Below are 21194 nucleotides of genomic sequence, written 5' to 3'. Positions count from 1 at the left end.
TTATGGGGTTATTTTCCCCTTGTTTAGTAGATTTTTTAAATATTAGACTCGTGGAAATTATGCTAGTTTTTTAAAGTGTGCTCCTGGATATCAGAACTGTTGGGTGATGGATGTTGTCTCCTCAGTAAGATGCTCCATGCAATATTGTACAAACCAAGTGATGAGCCTTGGTGTTTGTGGATGCCCCTATTGTCCCAGGAACACCCAAAAAGGGAAAGGTGTGCTTTTCTTTATGATTCTAGAAAGTCAGAATACTCGTGTAAAATACTACCGGGATCCACATCCTTTGGGGGGAATGTTTACTCCTTCAATAAGCTAGAATCCCCTAAAATTATTATCAGTGCTCTAGTGCCTTGGGCAAAATGTTAATACTCTCCAGAATGAACAGGTTTAACTAAAAAGCATTGTTTCCCAGGGGTGAGATGAGGAGGCTGTAAAACCTGCAGTCTCACTCCAACTCTGAAAGTCTGTGCCACCCTCAGACTTGGCTCCAGAACCTCAGAACAGCCACCAGAGATGTCCCTGGCTCTGCAGTCTGACCCTCTCAGTATCCTTCTGGATGCCTCAGATGCTGTGTAAAATCGATTCCACCTATTGGGGGTGAATTCATTGGGTAATAATTCCTAGGTACAATGTAAAGTTCTTTCATGACTGAACCCATAAAAATCCTTCAAATCCCCATCAAGGAGCTGTTAGATGAGAAAATGGAGTTCTTTCGGCTTTTTAAATAGCATCGTACAGGCGGGAATGAAGGCGCTGCCGAGTGTCAGCCACGCTGATGAACACCGTGGCGCCTCCGGTGAGCACAGTTCAGAGGGCAGAGCCAGCATCCTGCTCATCACGCTGCAGCTTGCTGGGGTTTCTGCATTCGGAGTCTGTGTGGATTGAAGGTACTGCATTCTTGGGGTGCAGCTGTCAGAGCACATCAGTGTCCTTAAGGCAGGTGGTGTCTTTGAGGGTCTCTCGTAAGCACTCACTGTAGGGAGAGTGGAGGTGTCAGGGGAGGGGCTGGTTTTAGCTAGGCTCAGGTTATGCTTAGCAAAGGGCAGATGGAGACCAAAGGCGCAAACTCCGCATCAAGGCCAGGACCCGTGTTCTTTTTATTTCAGATAGAAATGTAAATCCAAGAGTCCAGATCAGTCACTCCATCATCTTTTATCAATTCCTTTGTTTCTCTTTACTTTCTAAAGTCTCTGAAATTAAGATACATCGCACAAGTAAGAGATTACGTGTGAACTTTTAATAGCTTACTTAGGTATTTTCCACCTTGTGGAAAGATTCAGCTAGCGAAGGAAATTCAGGGATTCAGTTGACAGTTCAGATCTAGTAAAATAAAGCCCATACCTTATTTTTAAAGGTACCACTTTTTTCTGAAGAACAAGAAGTATTCTGGGCTTAACAAGGTAGAATGGCTGGCTTTATGGAGGAGCAGTAAATGGGACATAAACAAGACCCCGAGTCCCCATATTTATTGACTAGCCAGTGGTGGATGTGAACATTAGCAAGTTCCATCTTTCTCTACTTACTATGTATTATCCTCAGGAAGCAGTTGCCGAGGGCAGGGGGTAAATGGGGGTTGCAGTGTCTGTTTTCCAACATTCTTCTTGGCCCGGAGAAGCCTTCCTGGTTCTTATCTCTGCCAGCTTTTAGCACCAGAGAGTTTATCAGCTGTATGCACACCAAGGGTTGATGGGATTCGGCGGAGTCATGTTTTCAGGTGACCCTTGAACAACACGACGGTAGGGAAGCCCCTCGCTTGCTTCCCCTTGATTTTGAAAATCCCTGTGAAACTCTACTCCTCAAAAGCTTAAGTACAGTTGAGCCCTGGCCTCTGGGGGAAGTGGTTGTAAGATACCCCCAGATCCAAAATTCCCCATTTGCACATTCAACGTGACATCTGAGGGTTGAACCCCTGAGTGGAAAATGCAGACCAACACCAGCTCGTGAGTCAACCCTGAGGTGTTCAGGGACCAACTCAGTATTGAAATTCATCTTTAGGATGCAACCACCTTAAAGGAGGGTTTTGGGTTTTTTTTTGTTTTAATAGATGAAGAAACTGAGCTTTAGATTCACCAAGAGGCCACAGACTGGCAATTCTGGCCCACAGGCCAAACCAGCCGCTGTCTGTTTTTGTAAGCCAGGTGTTCCTGGGACGCAGCCAGGGCCTATCTGAGTATTGTCCGTGGCTGCCTTTGCAGTGCTGTGGCTGGGTTGAGTCGTTGCAGCAAAGACTGACTAGCTAGCAAAGTAAACCTGTACTCAGGGCTCCCTCCAAGCTCAGCACTGCCGAGCTGTGGGGTCAGGGTGCCTGGAGCCAAGGCAGGAGCACGGTGCCTGCTCCCAAGGGCGAGGGCTTGCCTGAGGCATGCAGGAAGAGCAGCCAGGGATGTGAGAGCGTCCTGGAGTCGGGCTGTCTGCAGACCAGTCAGAACAGTCACCTCCACATCATTAGCCTACACAAAACACAGCTAAACTGAAAGAAAATGTTGCTTTGCAGACCCGACTGATGTGGTTTGACCACTCCTGTCTCCGAAAGTGTGGCGCTCTGAGTGCCAGGCCTTTTCCTGGGTCAGAGGACAGCTTGTCTAAAGGCCAAGTTTTACGTCTTTGCTGACATCAGGCAGAGTCTCTCCTGTGAAAACCCTTGAGTTCCTGCTGTGGCTGGAACTATAGACAGCTAAGTGGCAAGAGAAAATTTTAAGTTATTTTCATTTCAAGTTCTCCAATTCCATTAAAACCTGAGTCACCAGATTTCCTGTCTGCTTGCCCCAACCTTGCCCTTCATCCAAAACTCTGTTCAGGAAGCACGATTCATTCATCGTTTAATCTGTTCATGTGCACCACAAAGCAGGGGCTTTGGAGGTCTGTACAGATTTGGTTGCTCAAAGTCCAGGACCCACCCAAATAAAGTCCCTCAGATTTGTTCAGTTTATGTACCATTGGTTTAGAAAATGATGTAAGTTTCAGGAATACAGCGCCACGTCTGTACAGGACCGCACCATACCCACCACCAAAGCTCCAGCACCAGGCACCATGATAAAAAGGGCCCTAGTGCCCTTTCCTGCCACCCCACTTTCCCTTCTCCTTTGGTAACCACCAATTTGCTGTAAAAGTCAGTTATTTTTGTTGTGGTTTCTTAGTTCATCTGGCTTTCTCTTTCTGACTTAATTCGCCAGGGCACTGACCCTCTGCGCTCGCAGGTTAGAGAGAGAACAGTAATGGCACCCACCAGAGTAAGTGCCACCAAGTGCAGTGGCTTCCGCCAGCCCTGGAGAGAATCCCCACAGCTTCCTGCCCTCTGGCTGCCATTTTAAGGTTTGCAAATGATTCCTCTTCAAATATGGGAGCTGCTTTATGCCTTTTCCTGAGGCAGATGTATCTAAAGGGCTGAATCTCTGGAGCTTTGTTTCTTCTACCATGAACCCTGCTAGAAGTTTTGGGGTACCAGCTCCTTGATCATGGGGTCACTGTGGCCCTGCCTCTCCTAACCCAGGTGACCTTTTTACTCCCAGTTGTGGAGAGTCAGGTCTGTTTCAGAGTGAATAAGTAGTTGTAGATTTGTTGTATCCATGGGAGGAGGTAAGTTCAGACTCTGCTAATGGCCGTTTTGTGCCCAAACTACAAAATCTTTGGCATGTTACTTACCCTGTTCTGTTGTTCAACTTGAAATGTGACAGGGATGCTCACCTGCTCCTTGCTGGGGATTTTTGCAGTCCTTCATAAGATTCCATCTAGACAGTTCAAACAACATAAAATTACTTTCTTACAAGCTTTACTGAAATTTTTACTACCCACCATCATTAACTATGCCCTTTTTCAATGACCTCCCACTGAGATTTTTTCTTTTTATATATCAGTTTTATCCAGCATGGTTTTTTGCATTAGAAACCATGTTGGGGATATGTGAGTGGCCCATTTTTTCACCATCTCTGCTCAACAAGTTTATATAATGAGCTTCTGGTAAGAGACAGACGTAGGAGTGAAAATATTTCTCTTTAGCCACAGGAAAAGATTTGTACAGTGCCTTTTAGCTGTGGATGGCCAGGACTCTTCACCCAGCAGGAAAGAAAGAGAACACTTTCTGCAATTTGAAAATGCCACTTCACTCAGGCTAAATAAACCCCTTTTATAAACTTCCTGTCATGGAGGAGACAATCCAAATGATGGATATGTGTTTAAAACTAAAAGGCCTTCTACATCAAGGCAAGTAGGTATTTTAGAGAAATACACTTAAAATTAATGAACACCTTGTGCTGTAAAAATTGTTCACACGTTGAACAATTGTTCTGTAATGGGCAATCTTCTCTTTATAACAAAACTCACCAAACTTTGTAGAGCAGGGAGCGCCCTTACTGGTGATCAGAGAGCATTTGTGCAGGTGGGTCATAGTCATAACCTCCAGGTCATCAGGGAGTCCTCAGACTATGGTTTGAACTTCAATTGTAAAAAAAAAAAAAAAAGTACATGGTCGGGCAGTTAAACCAGATGACAAAATAATTTTAACTAAGAAAATCCATCAATATTGTTATAAAAGCCTCTTTGAAGCAATTTTATGGCTCAAAATTCTGTTGTTACCTCCATTAGTAACTAAGTCAGCATGTCTGGAGTGTTCACTTTGCTGCATAAGCCAACAAATGTTGGCTTGGCTGGATTAAGTGATTTACGGTGACCAGGTGGCTGATCATTTTAGGATATGTTCATATGTATGAGACAGAAAAGTTTGTAAGATACACAAATGTTTGTGAAACTTTGAGGTAAAATCTGTTCTCTGGTAAGCTCTTCGTTTACTAATGGGAGACCAAATAACGTTCTAGATCTTTTTTAGTAAAAAAAAAAAAAGATCTTTAAAAGTCTCAGAAAAACCAGTGTGGACCTTATATTGTCTCCCTGCTAGTTGAAGCTCTTGCTCAGAGGAATGGGGTGTACTTTTGAGAAGTATTTTGTACCAAGACAGTCAATTGAAAAGCCTTGTGCAAATGGATGGCAGTGGGAGGAGACCCTTCCACTTGTAAGCTTGAGCTCTAGAAAGCCAGAAGCTACGAGAACTGCTAGTATATAGCTCAGCCTTATCTGGATGTCTTTTATAGCTTGATATAGAGATTTCCTCAGTATTAAGTACCTCATGATAGATGAATGGAGAATCAACATTCCTCATCCAGATGAACTCAGGGGTGTCATCGGGGCTCCGTGATCAAACGATAGTGACCCTGTAGGGAAACAGCAAAGGAGTGAGATACAGCACTCCCCCACCCCCGTAGTGTTCTCATGTACTGGCATTTTCTGTGATAGTAGTTGGTTGTAGCAGATGTGTTCCTGTTGGGTAAGACTGTGGAAAATCTAAAGGTATCTGCCAGTTGGTGGTGGGACACAAATTGCACAATTGAATTATATAGCTCAGTTCTCTAGTTTTCATTTGTCATAAATTGTTACAAAACAAGGAGGCACTGAGGGAGGTTGAGACATTTTGCAGATTTCACTGCTTTGCCTAGAAAACTATAGTCGTCCATAAGAATGAGCTAGATGTCTCTCACTCTGCAACAGGGCAACACTGATGTCTAAAGATATGTTGCTCAAATTGGTCTGCTTGCTCTCCTCTCCTTCACGTCTGACAATAAAGAACCCTTGTGGGGGTAGCAGTGCCTGATTAGCTTCTGGTAGACTGGGGTGCAGATTCCATGTGTATCTTGTCAGTATTTTAAAGCAGAATAAATCACAAATCACATAAATTTTCAGATACAGATGATTGTGAGTGGGTAGCTGATACTAGTAATTTGTAGTTATTTGAAGCTTAATGGTAATTCCTTGAAAGATGAAACCTCTTGGAAATGCCAGTTGTGCGGAGAGAGAGAACAGGGTTTCAGGGAATATACTAAATGGGATTAACCCTTGCTGTGGGGGAGTCCTTTACCTGTGACCCAGCTTCTCTGCAAATGGAAATTGCCTCTGGAGGGGGGTTCAGAGTCACACCAAGCCTTGGGCCCACACCCCAGCCTCCTCATCTACCAAACAGGAACCACAGGTCACCTTCCTCCCAAGCTGGCTCAGCCCCACACCTGCCAGGAGCACCCAGTCAGCACCATTGCTACTTTCATCAGTTACTTTGTAAAGAGGAAGTGCTGTTGTTCCCATTTCTTCAAGCAGGAGCAGAACTTTGGGGAAGTGAGGCACCTTGCCCACTCTTACCTGGGTGGTGAAGGTTGGTCCTAAAAATGACACATCTTGATTGGATACTCCCCGCCCAGCTGTGCCAGGTTTCACCCCACATAGGAAAGGAGCCCCAGTGTTCAAATCCCAGTCCGAGCCCGCCCGTCAAGCTCTGCTGGGGGAAGCGAGGGAGAGGAGGCAGCCTGTGTTCTCCTCAAGAGTCCCAGCTCTGGCCTTTTCTGTCACCTGAGACTGACGGGGCACTGGGTTCCTTCCCACTGTGACAGACTAGTTTTCCAGGTTTCTTCAGACTGCTGCCGTGAGGACATCTGTCCTGTCTGAAAATCACACAGTACATGCTGCTGCATTTTCTAACGTTATTTAGCCCATCCCTGTCTGCACGTGTCACAACCCCCTCCCCCGGTCAGCCTTCACCCCACCATGGGCTGTGCTCCACTTCAGGGAACAAGGTCCATCCTCGATGACCAGCACAGTGGGAGGCATCACGGGGGTGCCTCAGAGTCCGACAGGTGCTGCCCCCCCCACCCCAGTGCCTTGGTGTCTTGCTGATAAACAAGAAGTGAAACAAGCGATCATCAAATTAGCTTTCAGAGCCGTTACTCCACGATTGTCTGATGCCTCAGCTAGAAATACCTTCAAGTGTTTCCTTGTCCTTCTCCTCTGTAGACTGCAGGCTGCTGTGGGATTACGTCTATCAATTGCTTTCTGACAGCCGGTACGAAAACTTCATCCGATGGGAGGACAAAGAATCCAAAATATTCCGGATAGTGGATCCCAACGGACTGGCTCGACTGTGGGGGAACCATAAGGTAAGGGGCGCTCCATGTCTGCTTTGTAAGCAGGGCCGAGGCAGGCCTTCTCCAGCTCCCTGAGTGAGCCCAGAATCACTTCCTCTGTCCCGCAGCGGGCAAAGATCAGAGGAAAGGGGTGTAAAGATGGAACGTCTGTGTTCTGTGCCTGCCCCGGTAGGACTGGGCCCAGCACACCTGCCTCAGCCTACCTCTGCACACCGATGCCTCATGGGTATCTGTCTCCCTTGGTCCCTTCCTCTCACTGTCCCCAAAACCCCCTTTCCCCCCCTCTCTCCCGCCTTCCAGTCTCTCCTCTCTCTCTCTAGATGCCTCTGCTGTATCTTCCACCTCTCCCGTCTATCTCCACTGTGTCCAGTTTCCCTCTACTCTCTTGTCATCTCTCCATCCCCCCTCCCTTCTCCAAACACTCCCTCTACCCTTTCCAGTTTCTCTCTCCCCATTCTCGCTCATCTACCTCTATATCTCTTCTCCCCACCCACTCTCTCTCTTTCCACTGTTTTCTAGTTTCCTCCCCCTCCATTCTTTGTATATCCCTCTCCCCCATCTCTGTCCTTACCGACACTTTCCACTCTGGGAAGGGACTGTAATAAAAGCTTGTTTTGGTCACTTTTTATTATGTCTCTACCTTGAAGGATTAGTCAGCCTAAAAAGGTAGAAGTCCCACTATGTGCACCTTAAGGACATCGGTCTAGTGAGCTGAACCCATCCCAGCAGGACAGATACTGCCTGGCTCACCTGAACGAATAGGCTCATTGCCGAGTCAGGGTGGACAGTGCCTATCAGGGGGCAGGGAGTTGCCAAGAAAGGTGAGAAGGCCACAGCCACTGTCACACTCTTCAGAACGTGTGAAGGGTGTACCTCATGGCAAGTGTTACCACAGCACCACAGAATCAACGCAGTAGAAGCTAGTTCACACACACATGATAAATCAGTGTTGCCACTACAATTGGGGAACCATGAGCCTAGACTGGGCTCCTACCCACTCCGTCCTCGCTCCCACAACAGGAATTCAAACAAAAAAATTCTTCCTTAAAACGACAACCCAGAAACCTAAGTTTGAGAAAGGTCACTGCAACCAAAAGCAAATTATCTGTGGGTCAGAAGGTGAAGGTTGTCCCACAGATAAGGGGAAGCAGCAGGAAATTCCTCGGGCCCCCACAGAGAGCTGTCCTGGGAAAAGGAAATAAGAGCTGTGCTCTAAGAGCAGCCAGGACCGAACAGGCCAGAGGCGATTCACCTCAGGAGAAGCCTTGGCCACTGTGCGAGGAATTGCAGCGGGGTGGGAAGGCCGGGCCTGGGTGGCCGCAGATCCACAGAGCCTGCCCCACCGTGGCAGGCCCTGTGAGCTGTGGGAGCTTTTGTTTTAACAGCCCCTGCCATGCCTTTGCTGCGGTTCATTTCATTGTGTCTTTGTACTTTTTTTCTCTCTTCCTCCTTTGAACAAACAGAACAGAACAAACATGACCTATGAGAAAATGTCCAGAGCCCTGCGCCACTACTACAAACTAAACATTATCAGGAAGGAGCCAGGACAAAGGCTTTTGTTCAGGTAGCACTTCCTTTTTCTCCTTTCCTTCTTTTGGGAGGATATTGTTCACTTTAAGTAAGAGGGAGGAGGGTGACTATTCAGAGCTTTACCTGCCAAGGTCCTGGAAGTCAGCACCGGTGCAGACTGTGGCCCAGGTGCTGGTTGATCAGGATTTAAGGGGGACATGGTGTTATTTCTGCCTGCCCTATAGTAAAACCCAATAAAGCTAAATAAATACAGCTCGACTCGCTTCTCATAGTGAAGTGATCATAGAGTATTACCTATTATTAAAATTTTGCATCGATGGAACAATCACAGGCACCTTGCCATGGTCAGGAATTAAACTAGACTCCTAGGTTGGCAACCCTGGTAGCTCCTTTATGAATCACTGTTTGTCTGACAGCAAAGGTCGTGACCCGGGAATGATTCTGAAATGCAGTCAATGAGTCCTCCACATTTTTTAAAGGAAATGGAACAGCATAGGGTAGAGTTGACAATGCCAGGCTTATGTGACATGAGATGATTCAGGAAATTTTCATTTCAGAGGGGGTGTGTGTGAACTGAGGTAACGTATGCATGACAGCACGCTCAGGAGCGTCTGGCAGTGCTAGCCCTTCCTTTCTTCAGAATTCCTGAGGCATCGCAGCCATTTCACCTACCACAGAGGTTATAGCTGAAGCACTGCTGGAGAGGAGACAGCACTAGAGAGAGGAGTAGACCCCTGACACAGGCACAAGTAACATGGAGACACTCAGGGGAGGTTGGGAGTAGAGATGGATTTGGGGCCACCTGTTCACTGGTGGAAAGTGGCAAGATACAGTCTACTCAGGAAATGGAAACCAGGGAAGTGATTCAAGGTGGTCGCACAGGGAGAGCCACACTCATCTCTCCCAGACACACAGATCCCAACCAAGGTCCATGGGTGAGCCAGGTATGCAGTGGGCTGCGCCGTGTAGGTTTTTAAATCCTCCATGCTGTTCGCACAGTAAGAAAGCCACTCACTGTACAGGTGCTGGAACATGTCTGTTCATGTGTGACTGGGTATAAGCAGCCCCCTCAGGGCCACCTGGAGAAAGGTACAGAAAGAGAGACATGGTCTTACCAGGAGCCTCACCTGCTATGTCGCAACCCACAACCAAGAGAGTGATCGCAAATAGGGAACTCCTCCTGAGAGCCAAGGGGCTTTGTGCCCCACACCTGAGGAGTCCTGCCCTGCCTCTGGGGCTTGTCCTAGAGAGAGGAATCTCCAAAACCTCTAGCTTTGAAGAACAGCAAGTGTTAAGGTCAAAAGACCTATTGGATTATAGAAATAGGATTCCATTCGTAAAGGGCTCAGACTCACTCACCCAAGGACCAATACAAAAGCAGGTGTCCTAGATGTAGGTGAAGGAGACCCACTTGCAAACTTTAAGGCATCTGCTAGTGGGCACTGCTGGGAGATGCCACTCTGCAGCCTGTATGCTGCCCTCCAGCCACACACTCCTGCTCCCGCAGCCCACACATGGGATGCCCCTCTCTGAGCCCCCGACTCTGGTGGCCAGGGAGGATTGTATTTCTGTGCCTATATACCTAAAACAAATAGTACAGTGCACCTTCAACAGTTGAGATCTGACAAAAAAAAAAAAATCAGCTGTGCAGGCAATTACAAAGATTTGAGAGAGAACAAAGAGCGAGGACAAGGTTAAAGGATGATGTTCATCTCCTGCACAAGGTCAGTCCTTCAAGAATGGGAGACAAGGCTGTTTCATCTAGAAATAAACAGTGTCAGGCAAATGAGGGGACGGAATTTGTTCCAAATGAAAGAACAAACCCGAGGGTGGGGGGGGGGGAAATCCTTATTTCAGTAAGTAATTACTTGGTGACGTCAAAGTAATGACCATAAAAATGGTCACCAAGCTTGAGCAAATAAACAGAAAATAAGACAGCACCAAACAGAAGCTGTAGACCCGAAGAATCAATAGCTGAAGAGCACAAAAAGACTCGATGAAGGAGGAGGAATGAGTAATCTGAAATTACCCAACCAGAACCAGAGCACCTCAGAGAAAAGAATTTTTAAAAATGAACATTGCTTAATGGAAGCTGTGGGACCACAGCAAATGGAGTAACATTCAGATTAGTGGGGTGCCAGAAGAGTTAAACAGGGCAGAACTTTGCCCAAAGAAGTAATGACTGAAAACTTCCTTACCCTGGAGAAAGAAACATATGTAAGTCCAGGAAGATCTGACTTTCGAACAAGATGAAGCCAAAGATATCCCACACCACCAACACATTGTAATCCAATGTTAAAGCTTCAAAATAAAGGGAGACTCTTATTAGCAACAAGAGTAAAATGTTATATACAAGGGACCCCCATAACATTATCACAGATTTTTCTGCAGAAATTTTGGAGGAGAGAAGGACCTAGCATGATACGAAGTTCCAAAAGGAGAAAACTTCCAACTACTAATACTCTGCCTTGCAAGATAAAAAACTTTCCAGACAAAGCAAAAAGAGTCACCACTACTAAACCAGCTTCCAAGAAATGTAAAATGCGCTTCTTTATTTTCAGCTTAAGAACACTAGCTAGTTACTAGAAAACAGAGGAAAGTAAAAGTCTCACTGATGAAGGTAAATTTATAGTAAAAGTAGTGGGTTAAAAGTAGTGGGTTAAAGCTAGTATGAAGGTTAAAAAAACAAAAGTAAAACTAAAATAAGGGATATGCAAAATTAAAGTAAAATTTCACAATAAATTCATTATTACCTTTTGTGAATAAGATGTAGTAAAGACACAAAAGATAATGTGAAAGGAATTGAGCATTGCATACATACACTGTCAAAGCAAGAGGGAAAAAAGTAAAAGTCCAGGGTTAGATGGCTCCACTGGTGAATTCTACCTTCGGGGGGGGGGGGGAATGTAATTCTTGTCCTCAAACTATTTCAAAATATGAAGGAGGAGAGAATGTTTCCCAATTCATTTAATGAGTCCAGCATTATCCTGATGCAAAATCAGCCCAAAATAAAAGTAGAAATGACAGGTCAAAAATATTAATGAACCAAATTCAACAGTACATGGAGAATCATGTGTCATGATCAAGTGAGATGTATTCCAGAAAGGCATTAATGGATCAACATCTGCAGATTGTCAGTATGACAATCATATCTCAATCGATGCAGAAAAAGCATTTGATAAAGTTCAGCATCCAGCTATAGAAAACTCACCAAATAGGCAGAGAAGGAATCAACATAATAAAGGCCATATGTGACAAGCCCACAGCTAACATATTCAATGGTGAAAAGTTGAGTTTTTCATCACAGATCAGGAATAAGACAAAGATGCTGGCTCTTGCTACTTTTATTGGAAGACCTAGCCAGAGCAGTCAAGCAAGCCAAAGAAAGAAAAGGCATCTAAATTAGAAAGGAAGAAGTCAGATGATCATTCTTATGTAAACCATCAACAAAACATGAAGACAGCCTACTAAATGGGAGAAGATATTGGCAAATCATATCAGAGGTTAATTCCCAAAATGTATTAAAAAAAGCCTTAAAACCTACCAAAAACTTACAGGAGGAGGGTACAAAAATCTATGGTTTCACACGATAGCAGTATATGAAGGAGAGATTAAGAAAATGCCATTTACAATTGCATCAAAAAATCTAGAATAAACTTAATAAAGGAGATAAGACCTAGACACTGAAAATTAGATGACATTGGTTAAAGAAATTAAAGATTTTGTGCTCATGCATTAGATGTATATTGCTTAAAATGTCCATATTAAAGGATTCAGTGTACTCCCTATCAAAATCACAGTGACATTTTTACAATAGAACAATCCTAAAATGAAACCACAAATGACCCTGATTAGGCAAAACAATTTTGAATTGTGCTGGAAGTTTATGCACCTTCACTTTAAAACAGTATTATAAAGCTATAAAAATCAAAACAGTATATTGACTTAAAAACAGACATAGATGAATGGAACAAAATGAAGAACCCAGAAGTAAACCCACACATAAATGATCATTTTATCAGAGGAAACAAATGTACAATAGGGAAAAGGCAATCTCTTCAGTAAATACTTTTGGGAAAGCTGGAAAAGCACATGCAAAATAATGAAAATGGACTAATATCTCACAGAATTAACTCAGAGTGAATTAGACTTGAAAGAACTAGAGCCATAAAATTCTAGAAGGAAACATATACAGTTGATCTTGGTGTAAGTCAGTGAAGTTTTTTTTTTTATTCAATTCCTAAGTCTAGAGCAATAAAAGGAACCAGTACGATGACATCAAAATAACAGTATCCACACAACAATGGAAACCGTCGACAAAACATGAAGACAGCCTACTAAATGGGAGACAATATTGGCAAATCATATCAGAGGTTAATACCCAAAATGTATAAGGAATTCATTCAACTTAGCCCAAAAAAACAACAAACCTGAATTTAAAAATGGGTAGTGGTCCTAAGTAGACATTTTTCCCAAAAAGACATACACATCCCCAACAAGCCCATGAAAAGGTCTTCAGCATCACCAGTAAAGAAATGCAAATCAAAACCACAATGAATTATCAGTTCATGCCTGTGATGATGGCTGTTATCAAAAAGACTAGACGAGCTAACATGCTGGTGAGAAAGAGGACAAAAGGGGCCCCTTTACGCTGGTGGTGGGGACAGAAAATGGTGCAGCCACAATGGAAAATAGTATTGTCCAAAGAGAACAAAACCTCTAATTCAAAATTATGTGCACCTTTATGTTCACCACATCATTATGTACAGTAGTTATAACCAATGAATGGGTGAAAAATGATGGGACATATATGTTTGAAATCAACTCAGCCATTAAAAATAAAATGTGACACAGCAAGTTAAAGCACAGCACTAAGAAGCTAAAGTCACTTCGGCAGGAGTTCGATCCCAGCCTGCCGGGGAGGTGACCACATGGCGACCACATGGCGCGGCAGACCTCTCCTGACCCGCCCCCTGCTCCCCTCAGCAGTGTAGTTCATTGATCTGCCTGTTCTGCTCCCCACTCTGTCTTTGATGAATCCTCTCACCACCCCTGCACCTCTGGCCAGTACCCCAGTTCTATATGCACAATAAATTTTTTTTAAAAAAAAATGAAATCTTACCATTTGCAGCATCATGGCTGAACCTTGAGGACATTATGTCACATGATATAAGTTAGAAAAATATGTGTGCTTTCACTTACCTGTGGAACCTAAAAACAAATTCATAGATACAGAGAACAGCTGGTGGTTATTGGAGGAGCAAGTTGGGGAAAGAGGAACTGGCAGTATAACTCCTCCTTATTCATAAATTATGAGGACACAAGGTACAGCATCAGGACAATAGTAGATAATATTGTATTGCAAATTTGAAAATGGCTAAGAAAAAATACAAAGACATTGTGATCCTTTCTCAGTGTATACAAATGCTGATAAATGCTATTGTATCCCTAAAACCATTATGTCTGTCAGCCATCCTTCGATGTAAATAGAAATAGAATGGCTCAAACTCTGTTCATCTTTCTTCCTAAACTTAGCCTTGGTTTCTCTTCTTCCTGTTCTACACTTTTTCCCTGAATGAATTGATTCCCTTAACCCAACTTCACTTATCACCTCAGTGAGTACACTCTGCTCCATACTCAGCTCTAAAATTTCTCCAAAATCCAAATCTGACATTAAGAGCTTTGTATTAGATGCGTCCGCTTAATATCACATTAGTAATCTTAATCGCAACACATTCAAGAGACATTTCCTCACACTCTAGAAGCCACCCTACCCCTTCCAGTCTTATTTTACTCAGCAGCAGCATCACCACTGTCTGAAGGAACCAGGCTTGAAACAAGACTTACCTTGGACTCCTCCCACATCTGGGTCTGTCACTGCTGGGCTCTCCACCGGCTCTTCAGGGTTGTGGGGGCTAGAAGTCTGGGAGCTACATTTCCCAGGATTTCTTAAAAGCAGATTCCAGGGTGGCATCCACCAGTGAAAAAAGCACTTGTATGAGATCTGAAAGAAGCGAAGAAAAATCAAAAGCATTACCATTTTCTTTGTAATGGAAGCTGATGTCTGAACTTCTTGTTTCATGTCTGGATGAATTCAGCAATCTTACCTCTCTCTGGTTGCCTCCCAATGCATTAACACACACCAACCTGCCAGCCTGCTTAGAACACTAACATGCTTTCCTACGCCAGAAAGGTATATCCCTTCAGCTGTTGCTTATTTTATACACACATACACCCCCTCAGTTCATCTCAAGTCTACAGTCCTTTTTGAAGCCGTCAGTTGCTCATACACACACTGATCATTCTTCCAGCACTAGGGTCTGGTCTTGTCACATCATTTGTATTTTTAATTGTTTTCTGTGTAAGGCCCTTTTCCCCACAGCTGATGTAAGCCCCTGGAAGGCAAAGGGCTAAGTTTTATATACCTGTTTATACCTCATGGTATAAAAAGCTTACAGTTTGGAGGATGGCATCAGCTGTGAGATATAAAAGTAAAAAGACAGGCCAGGCTAGCGAGGGGGATTCATGCTGGTAAATAGTGAAGACAGGAGTTTCCTGGGGAGAGAGCGAAGAGGGCCGAGAGGCAAGAGCATATCCTTGACTTGATCAGTGGTCGTCACCAGCTTCTGAACAGGGCCTGGAAGGATGAATGTGTGCTTGCAGGCAGCATGAATGGGCAGGAAGAGGCTGTAGGCACCGAGGGGGCTCTGTAAATGGCTCAAGCCCATCAGGGTGTCTAAGTGACCTGAACCCACAGGACGATAGGCCTTACCACCTGACCTGACCACGAGGGCACACCCACAAAGGGGTTGGCTGGCAGGGTCTGCCCGAACCCCGAGAAAGGTTCTTTTTCTTTTGGCCTTTCTCGTTTCCAGAAGCACCACTGACTCGCCCTGTGATCAGCATTTTCCATTCAGCTTTAATTGTATCCTTTGAGTTCAAATCCAGGATTTGAAAGCCTTCCCTGGGCTGAGGGCTCAGATGCAAATGGGTGTGCAGCTCCCATGGGTCTCTGTAAAATCTCCCTAAAATTAGCAGCACAGAGAAGCGAGCAGTTCTCTGCATTCATGGCAGGCTTGTGCACACACTTCACCGGGCGCCTCCAGCTGCCAGCCCTCCTGGGCCTTTGCCTAGTTATTGCACTGTCTTTCTGACGTGCACTGTTGGTATTCCTGGGGCGCAGTACCTTCCCAACTAAATGAGATGGTGGGGCTTTATTTTTGAGTTTGGAAGGGAAGGTGGAGGTAACATCAGGAAAATGTAATTTCTTTGCCCATCCATCTCCTCTGCCAAAGGTTTATGAAAACCCCAGATGAAATCATGAGTGGCCGAACAGACCGTCTGGAACACCTTGAATCCCAGGAGCTGGACGAGCAAATATACCAAGAAGATGAATGCTGAAAAGGAACCAACCCAGCACCTCAAAAGGCCGGCGGAACCCCCGGCCCAGTCCCCAGATGGCGGAGGCGAGCTGGAGCAGTCGGGCTGAGAGGAGGAAGGGACCCAGACCCGGGAGCCACACTTCTCCTGCTTGCCAGGAGGGACCCCAGAGCACCTTAGACGACCCCCCACTCCGCCCCAACCAAGGCGGGGCTGGAACACTGGCCAGGGCAGAACCTGGGACGCGCATTTCACGTTTCCTTCTCATTTGGAATCTGTCCATCTGTGACTTCTCACCCTCCCCCTCTCACCTGTTACTTTCATGGTGTTTTTGTTTCTTAAAGGACATGCAGTTTGACTTTTTCATCATTCATACCGGGGAAGACATCGAGGCTGTTTTCCTATGGAAATGTATCTGTTTTATATATATATGCATATATATATATATATATATTTTGCAAATCTCACCAAGTGCAGCAAGCCCAGCCAGTCAGGAGAGGAAATGTTTGTGGGAGAGTTCAGGCTCCTCCTTTACCTGCTACATGGATCAGTTGGTTCCTTTGCCAGTGGGTTTTGGCTGAAACAAAAAAAAGAAAAAAGAAGAAAAAAAGATGCTTTTTAAAAAAGAGAGTGACATGGAGAGCTCTCTGTTCACTCGCTCTCGCTCCTCCTCTGCCTTCCTGCAGCCGCCCTTCTCCCACCTGCTGTTGAGTCCGAGATGCCTTCAACAGAGACATCAGTCTCATGGAGTCTCAGAAACTGCTGACCCCTGTAGGGAATCTGTGGCCTGGGTGCTCTGTGGCCAGTGCCCCAAAGCCAACCCCACACCCCCAAAACCCTGGAGCTGCCCAGTAGGCTGGGGACCCCGCAGCTTGGTGGTTCCCCAGCACTTAGGATGGGGGGTTCCTCTGAGGAGGAAGTGACGTGGAAGGCCCAGCTTCTTGGGATTAGCTAAGTGAAACACAAAGACCAGCCAGGCCTGCGGGCGTCCTAACTGGGTAAAATGGCGATTTTTTTATCCCAAAGCAGCTGATCGAGGGAGAGGGTGGAGGGGAGCAGGGGTTACCCGCTCCCCCCCAGAGGCCACCTTTGGTCCTTTTCCTGCCCTCGCCTAGTTTCTCTTCCTTTCCTAGCCTCTTCCCGGGTTTCCTGGGCCCTATGAGGACCTTAGAGGGGAGGGTCTTGCTGTTCACTCTGTTGTTACCTGCGTTTCCCCAGCTGGGCAAACAAAATGCCTCACATCCATTCCTTTCTCCTCCCGTCCTCCTTTCACAGGCCCTTGGTTTCCAAATGGACCCTTTTCTGGCTTTTTCACAAGGTCAATCTTGTCAAACGAGGGAAATGCCACTTCTTCCTACTTGTGAGGATCACCTGTTTTTAAAGATCTAGCTTCGACTATTTTTGCTTTCTCCGGCCATCTAAATGGACTCTTTCAACATAGGTCCAGAATCCAGTGTGAGGTGGACAGTCCTTTATAATCCAAGAGGCTAGACCTACCAACCAGAGCACCTGTCGCTCTGTTCCCTCTGAGTAGTGGGGTGAGCATCCCAACCCCCCAGACTTGTTCTTCAGCTATTTGAGTTGAATCAGGCACTTGGGATGGGCACACACAGGCTGCAGGACTTCCTACTGAGGAAGACACCAGGCTGGGGGTTGGATGAGCGGAGTGCCTGGGCTCAAGGGCACTTGGCCTCGAAGCCTCCTCTCCTCAGACCACAAGTGGCACACATGGTAGCCAGCCACTCTCCCTTCGGCCTGCTGTGAGGTCAGGGCCAGGTGGTCCCCTTTAAGTGGGTTTTACCCCCCTCTGCTTAAATGAGGATGCTGCCCAACTGGATTCCAGGGTGCTACAGTGGCCTCCAGGAAAGTCCAGAGCACCCAGCAAAGTATTTCCCACCCGCTGAGATGACTGATGACTCTTAGCTAGGGAGAATAAGTCAAATGCCTGCCTTGTGTGGAAAGGCATTGGCTCAAGGGCTGGAGAAGAAGGGAAGGTTTTAACAGAGGCCTTTGGTGTCACTCTGGAATGAGACTCAGCGGGAGGGTGCCCCACTACTAAGGTGAGGACAGCTTCCCCAGATAGAAGGACTCAGGACTTAGCGTTTAACGAATCTTACAGTTGAACTTTGAGGAACACCTCTTTTTGCCCCATGGCTTTGTACAGTTGAAGCAGTTGCTTCTGAGAATCATGTGGAAGAGCTGGGTGGTGCTCATGTCAATGGTGTTTGTGTTTCTGATCCAGAACCTCCCAGTAAAGGCTTCCTGCTGATCTCCTTAGCAGCAGAAGTCATATTTAGCTCTCAGAGGAGAAAACCCAGGCAGTGCTCACCCCTGGGGCACGGTATTCACACACTGCAGAGCCCAAAGATTTCCTATTCCATTCAGCACCCTCGCATCTGCTGGATACTAGGAGTAATTAGAGAAAAGTCAGACACAATCACTCCCCTCCAACAGACTGGTCTCCTGTCCACACAATCTGTCTGGCATGAAATTGTTCGCTTCAACACTAAGGACGAGGGGTAATGAAAATGTTGCCTGAGACCAAGTTCAAAGCGCACCTATGAGCGGAACGTTGGTCTTTTCCTGCCCCTAGCATGGAATTCTGGCTTCAACATCCAAAATTGGGACTGGGAGACGCAGGGGAGACAGCACAGGGAGGGGGCAGGAGTTCTCGCCGTTGTCTTGAAATTCCCTCGCCTCTTTTCCTCCTACCCCGTGGGTTAACCGGGCTGCCCCCTCCCCCGGGAGGAGCAAGCAATGGCAGCTGACTGGGCTGGCTCTGGGGAATAAAGCTGTGCCCAAGACAGTCCTAAGCCTCTTGGTTCTTGGCAACTTGGTCTTTTGCCTAAGGCAGATTTCCTAATGCTGCAAGTCCTTTGTGGGGTGGGGAGCCTCAGGAAAAGAAAACCAGATGGATTTTCTCCTCTGGCATCCTCAGATCCATTGTCTTTTTTATACTGACATCTTGTCCAAATGAGACTGTAGATTCAGCTGAAATGTAAATGGCTCTGACAGGTTCCCTCTCAATGGCTGAGTTACCACCATGTCCACCTTTCACTGCCTGGCATCCAGTTCTGAATACATTTTGGAAACATTAACCTGCTTGTGCAGGACAAAACCTGAGTATCTGAGAGTTTAAGGTGACTGACAGCATGTCGGGTGGGGCTCAGTCCTGCCATCCCTACCGCAAAAGCTGGAGATAACATGTCTGGGAAAATACACCAAGAACAAAGGTCACTTCGGTTGTCCAAGCATTTTGGTGCTAGTTCTCCCCCCCAACCCCCCCACGGCCACTCTTGGGAGCAAAATCCTGAAATGGAAGGAGGGAGAAAGGAAGCCAGTGGGGTAGAGACAGGGGCACTGATCCCTGCCTGTCCAAAACCACAGAAGACTAATCTGATTCTCTTCTGGCCCCGTCTGCATCAACACTAAACAACAAACTCCCTGAGTCTTTCACACACGCCAAGTGAACATTCTTGATTTCTCTTTGTCAAACACCTGCAAACCAGAACGAATCTAGAATTCTTTTTTTTTTTTTTGGTTTAATTTCTAATCTGTTGTTTATGAGTTGTGGGGTTTATAAGGGACTGAATCAAATGAATGTAACAAAAAAAAAGAAAAAAAACAAAAAAAAATGCCTTTTCTCAGGGCCAGTGAGTTGCAAATAATTTTTAAAAGAAAAGCCTATAATTGCATCATCTCAATAAATTTTTTATTAAAAAAGCCCACATCTCTGTGTTTAATACTATAAAATGAAATCTAACAGGCAAGATGCACTAATGAGGTGAGTTTGGTCTCCACTCAGTTCAGGTATAAAGCACAATAGTCTGGTCACACTGACCAGCAGCTCCCTTTCTAGAATATTCTGCAGATCATGTTTAGCAGCACACTATAAATCCAAGCAGTTGCCTTAGGTGGGGGAATTTTCCAGAAGTTCCACCAGTCAGAGTGGCTTAGATCCTGTGCTGTGCTGAGGGGTTACTGGTTCCCTGAGGATTGGGGTGATTTCAGAGTTAAAGGACTTTAGGACCTCACCCCAGCAATTAATAAGGGCAACACTACGTAATTCTAGTGAGGTCAGAGGTCTGGACCAACCAATAGGGGACCTACAGCAGACCTCTGGCTCTAAGCCAGCCCTGTGCCAGTCACGCTAGATGTCAAGGGCACACATCCCACAATAGACTAGAACGGTCAACCGTCAGGCAGGTAGAAACAAAAAATGCAAAATGAAGCAAATGACATTGCTTGTTAGTGACTTGGATGTAGGTTTGGGAAACAGAATTTTGTCATCTCAGAATGCTGCAGGGTTATTTCTGCATTGAAGTCGTCCCAGGCACTGTGGGTTGCTGAAAGTTGGCCCTAGATTCCACATCAGAGTGCAGTATCAAGAGCCTAGCTAGTGCCTGCGGTGCTAAAGGCGCATCTGAAGCTGTTGTGTCTAAAACATCAGCACCACTTAGCAGTACTAAAAACGCATCAGTTCCCGACCCATGAACTGAATTCCAAGAGGTTACACAGTGGGGCTCCATGAGCAAGCTGCCAGGTGGTCTGGACATGCCCCAAAGCTGGGGAACCGCCATGACCCATGTTGTCTTCTTGGTATCAGAACGAGCACAGGGCAGTTAAATCCTTAGATACACAGACCTAGGGATGACAACTAATTTGCATCACTACACGACACTGCTTTGTTCACAACTCCGCACAAGAGAGACTGAAGCGGAAAGGACACGGAATCACCTACCACATCCTCCTGTTCCCTTCAAGCCTTGAACACAGTTTGCCTTACAAGGAGGTGTAAGGTAACAACGGACTGCCCTTGCAAGTCAGCACAGCAATTTATCTATTTACCTGCCTAACCAGCCTAATCTGAAAGGAGAATATAAGGATACTCTGATCTACTGGCTGGCCTTGGCCATCTGTGTCTGGGTGTTATGCAGAACCCAGATGACCTCTTAGCTGGGGTGTTCACAGGGGGCCTCAAAACCACTGAATAAAACCCCCTGCTTCTCCAGCCTGAAATCACTTGCAAATCACCTGGGGATCTTCGTAAAAAGCAGATTTTGTCAGTGATAGCCACACCTTGGGCATTATGGGCCCATCTCTGCTACCCAATTCTGGGGGGTCGGGGAGGGGCTGCTGATTGGGCAGGTCTAAGAGCTCCCCGGTGAGCACACTGCCAGAATTGAGACCAGGCTCTGCCTCCAAGCTCTGAGCTCCAACCTGAATGCAAACCTGAGCCACTCTCCCATTGCTCCAATGCCTTTGTCATTTCCTTCTAGAATAGTCCCCAGTGCCAATCATGCTAGACAGGAAGCACACTTG

At 45.9% G+C, this 21194-nt stretch overlaps 1 protein-coding gene across 1 annotated transcript in view; it reads left to right on the top strand.

Annotated features, from left to right (window-relative positions):
• ETV6 (ets variant 6) overlaps positions 1-19544 on the top strand; it is a 224176-nt gene extending 204632 nt beyond the window's left edge. The window contains exons 6-8 of the mRNA XM_004693274.2: positions 6832-6974; positions 8426-8526; positions 15788-19544. Coding sequence (XP_004693331.1) covers positions 6832-6974; positions 8426-8526; positions 15788-15893 — 350 coding nt within the window. The 3' untranslated portion in view covers positions 15894-19544. The remainder of the gene's footprint in view (positions 1-6831; positions 6975-8425; positions 8527-15787) is intronic.
• The last annotated feature ends 1650 nt before the right edge of the window (positions 19545-21194 follow it).

Source organism: Condylura cristata, unplaced genomic scaffold, assembly GCF_000260355.1.
Source record: "Condylura cristata isolate star-nosed mole 26May11 unplaced genomic scaffold, ConCri1.0 scaffold00036, whole genome shotgun sequence".
Lineage (NCBI taxonomy): Eukaryota > Metazoa > Chordata > Mammalia > Eulipotyphla > Talpidae > Condylura > Condylura cristata.
The sequence above is the reverse complement of the archived record's forward strand: the minus strand, read 5'-3'. Positions and strand labels throughout refer to the sequence as shown.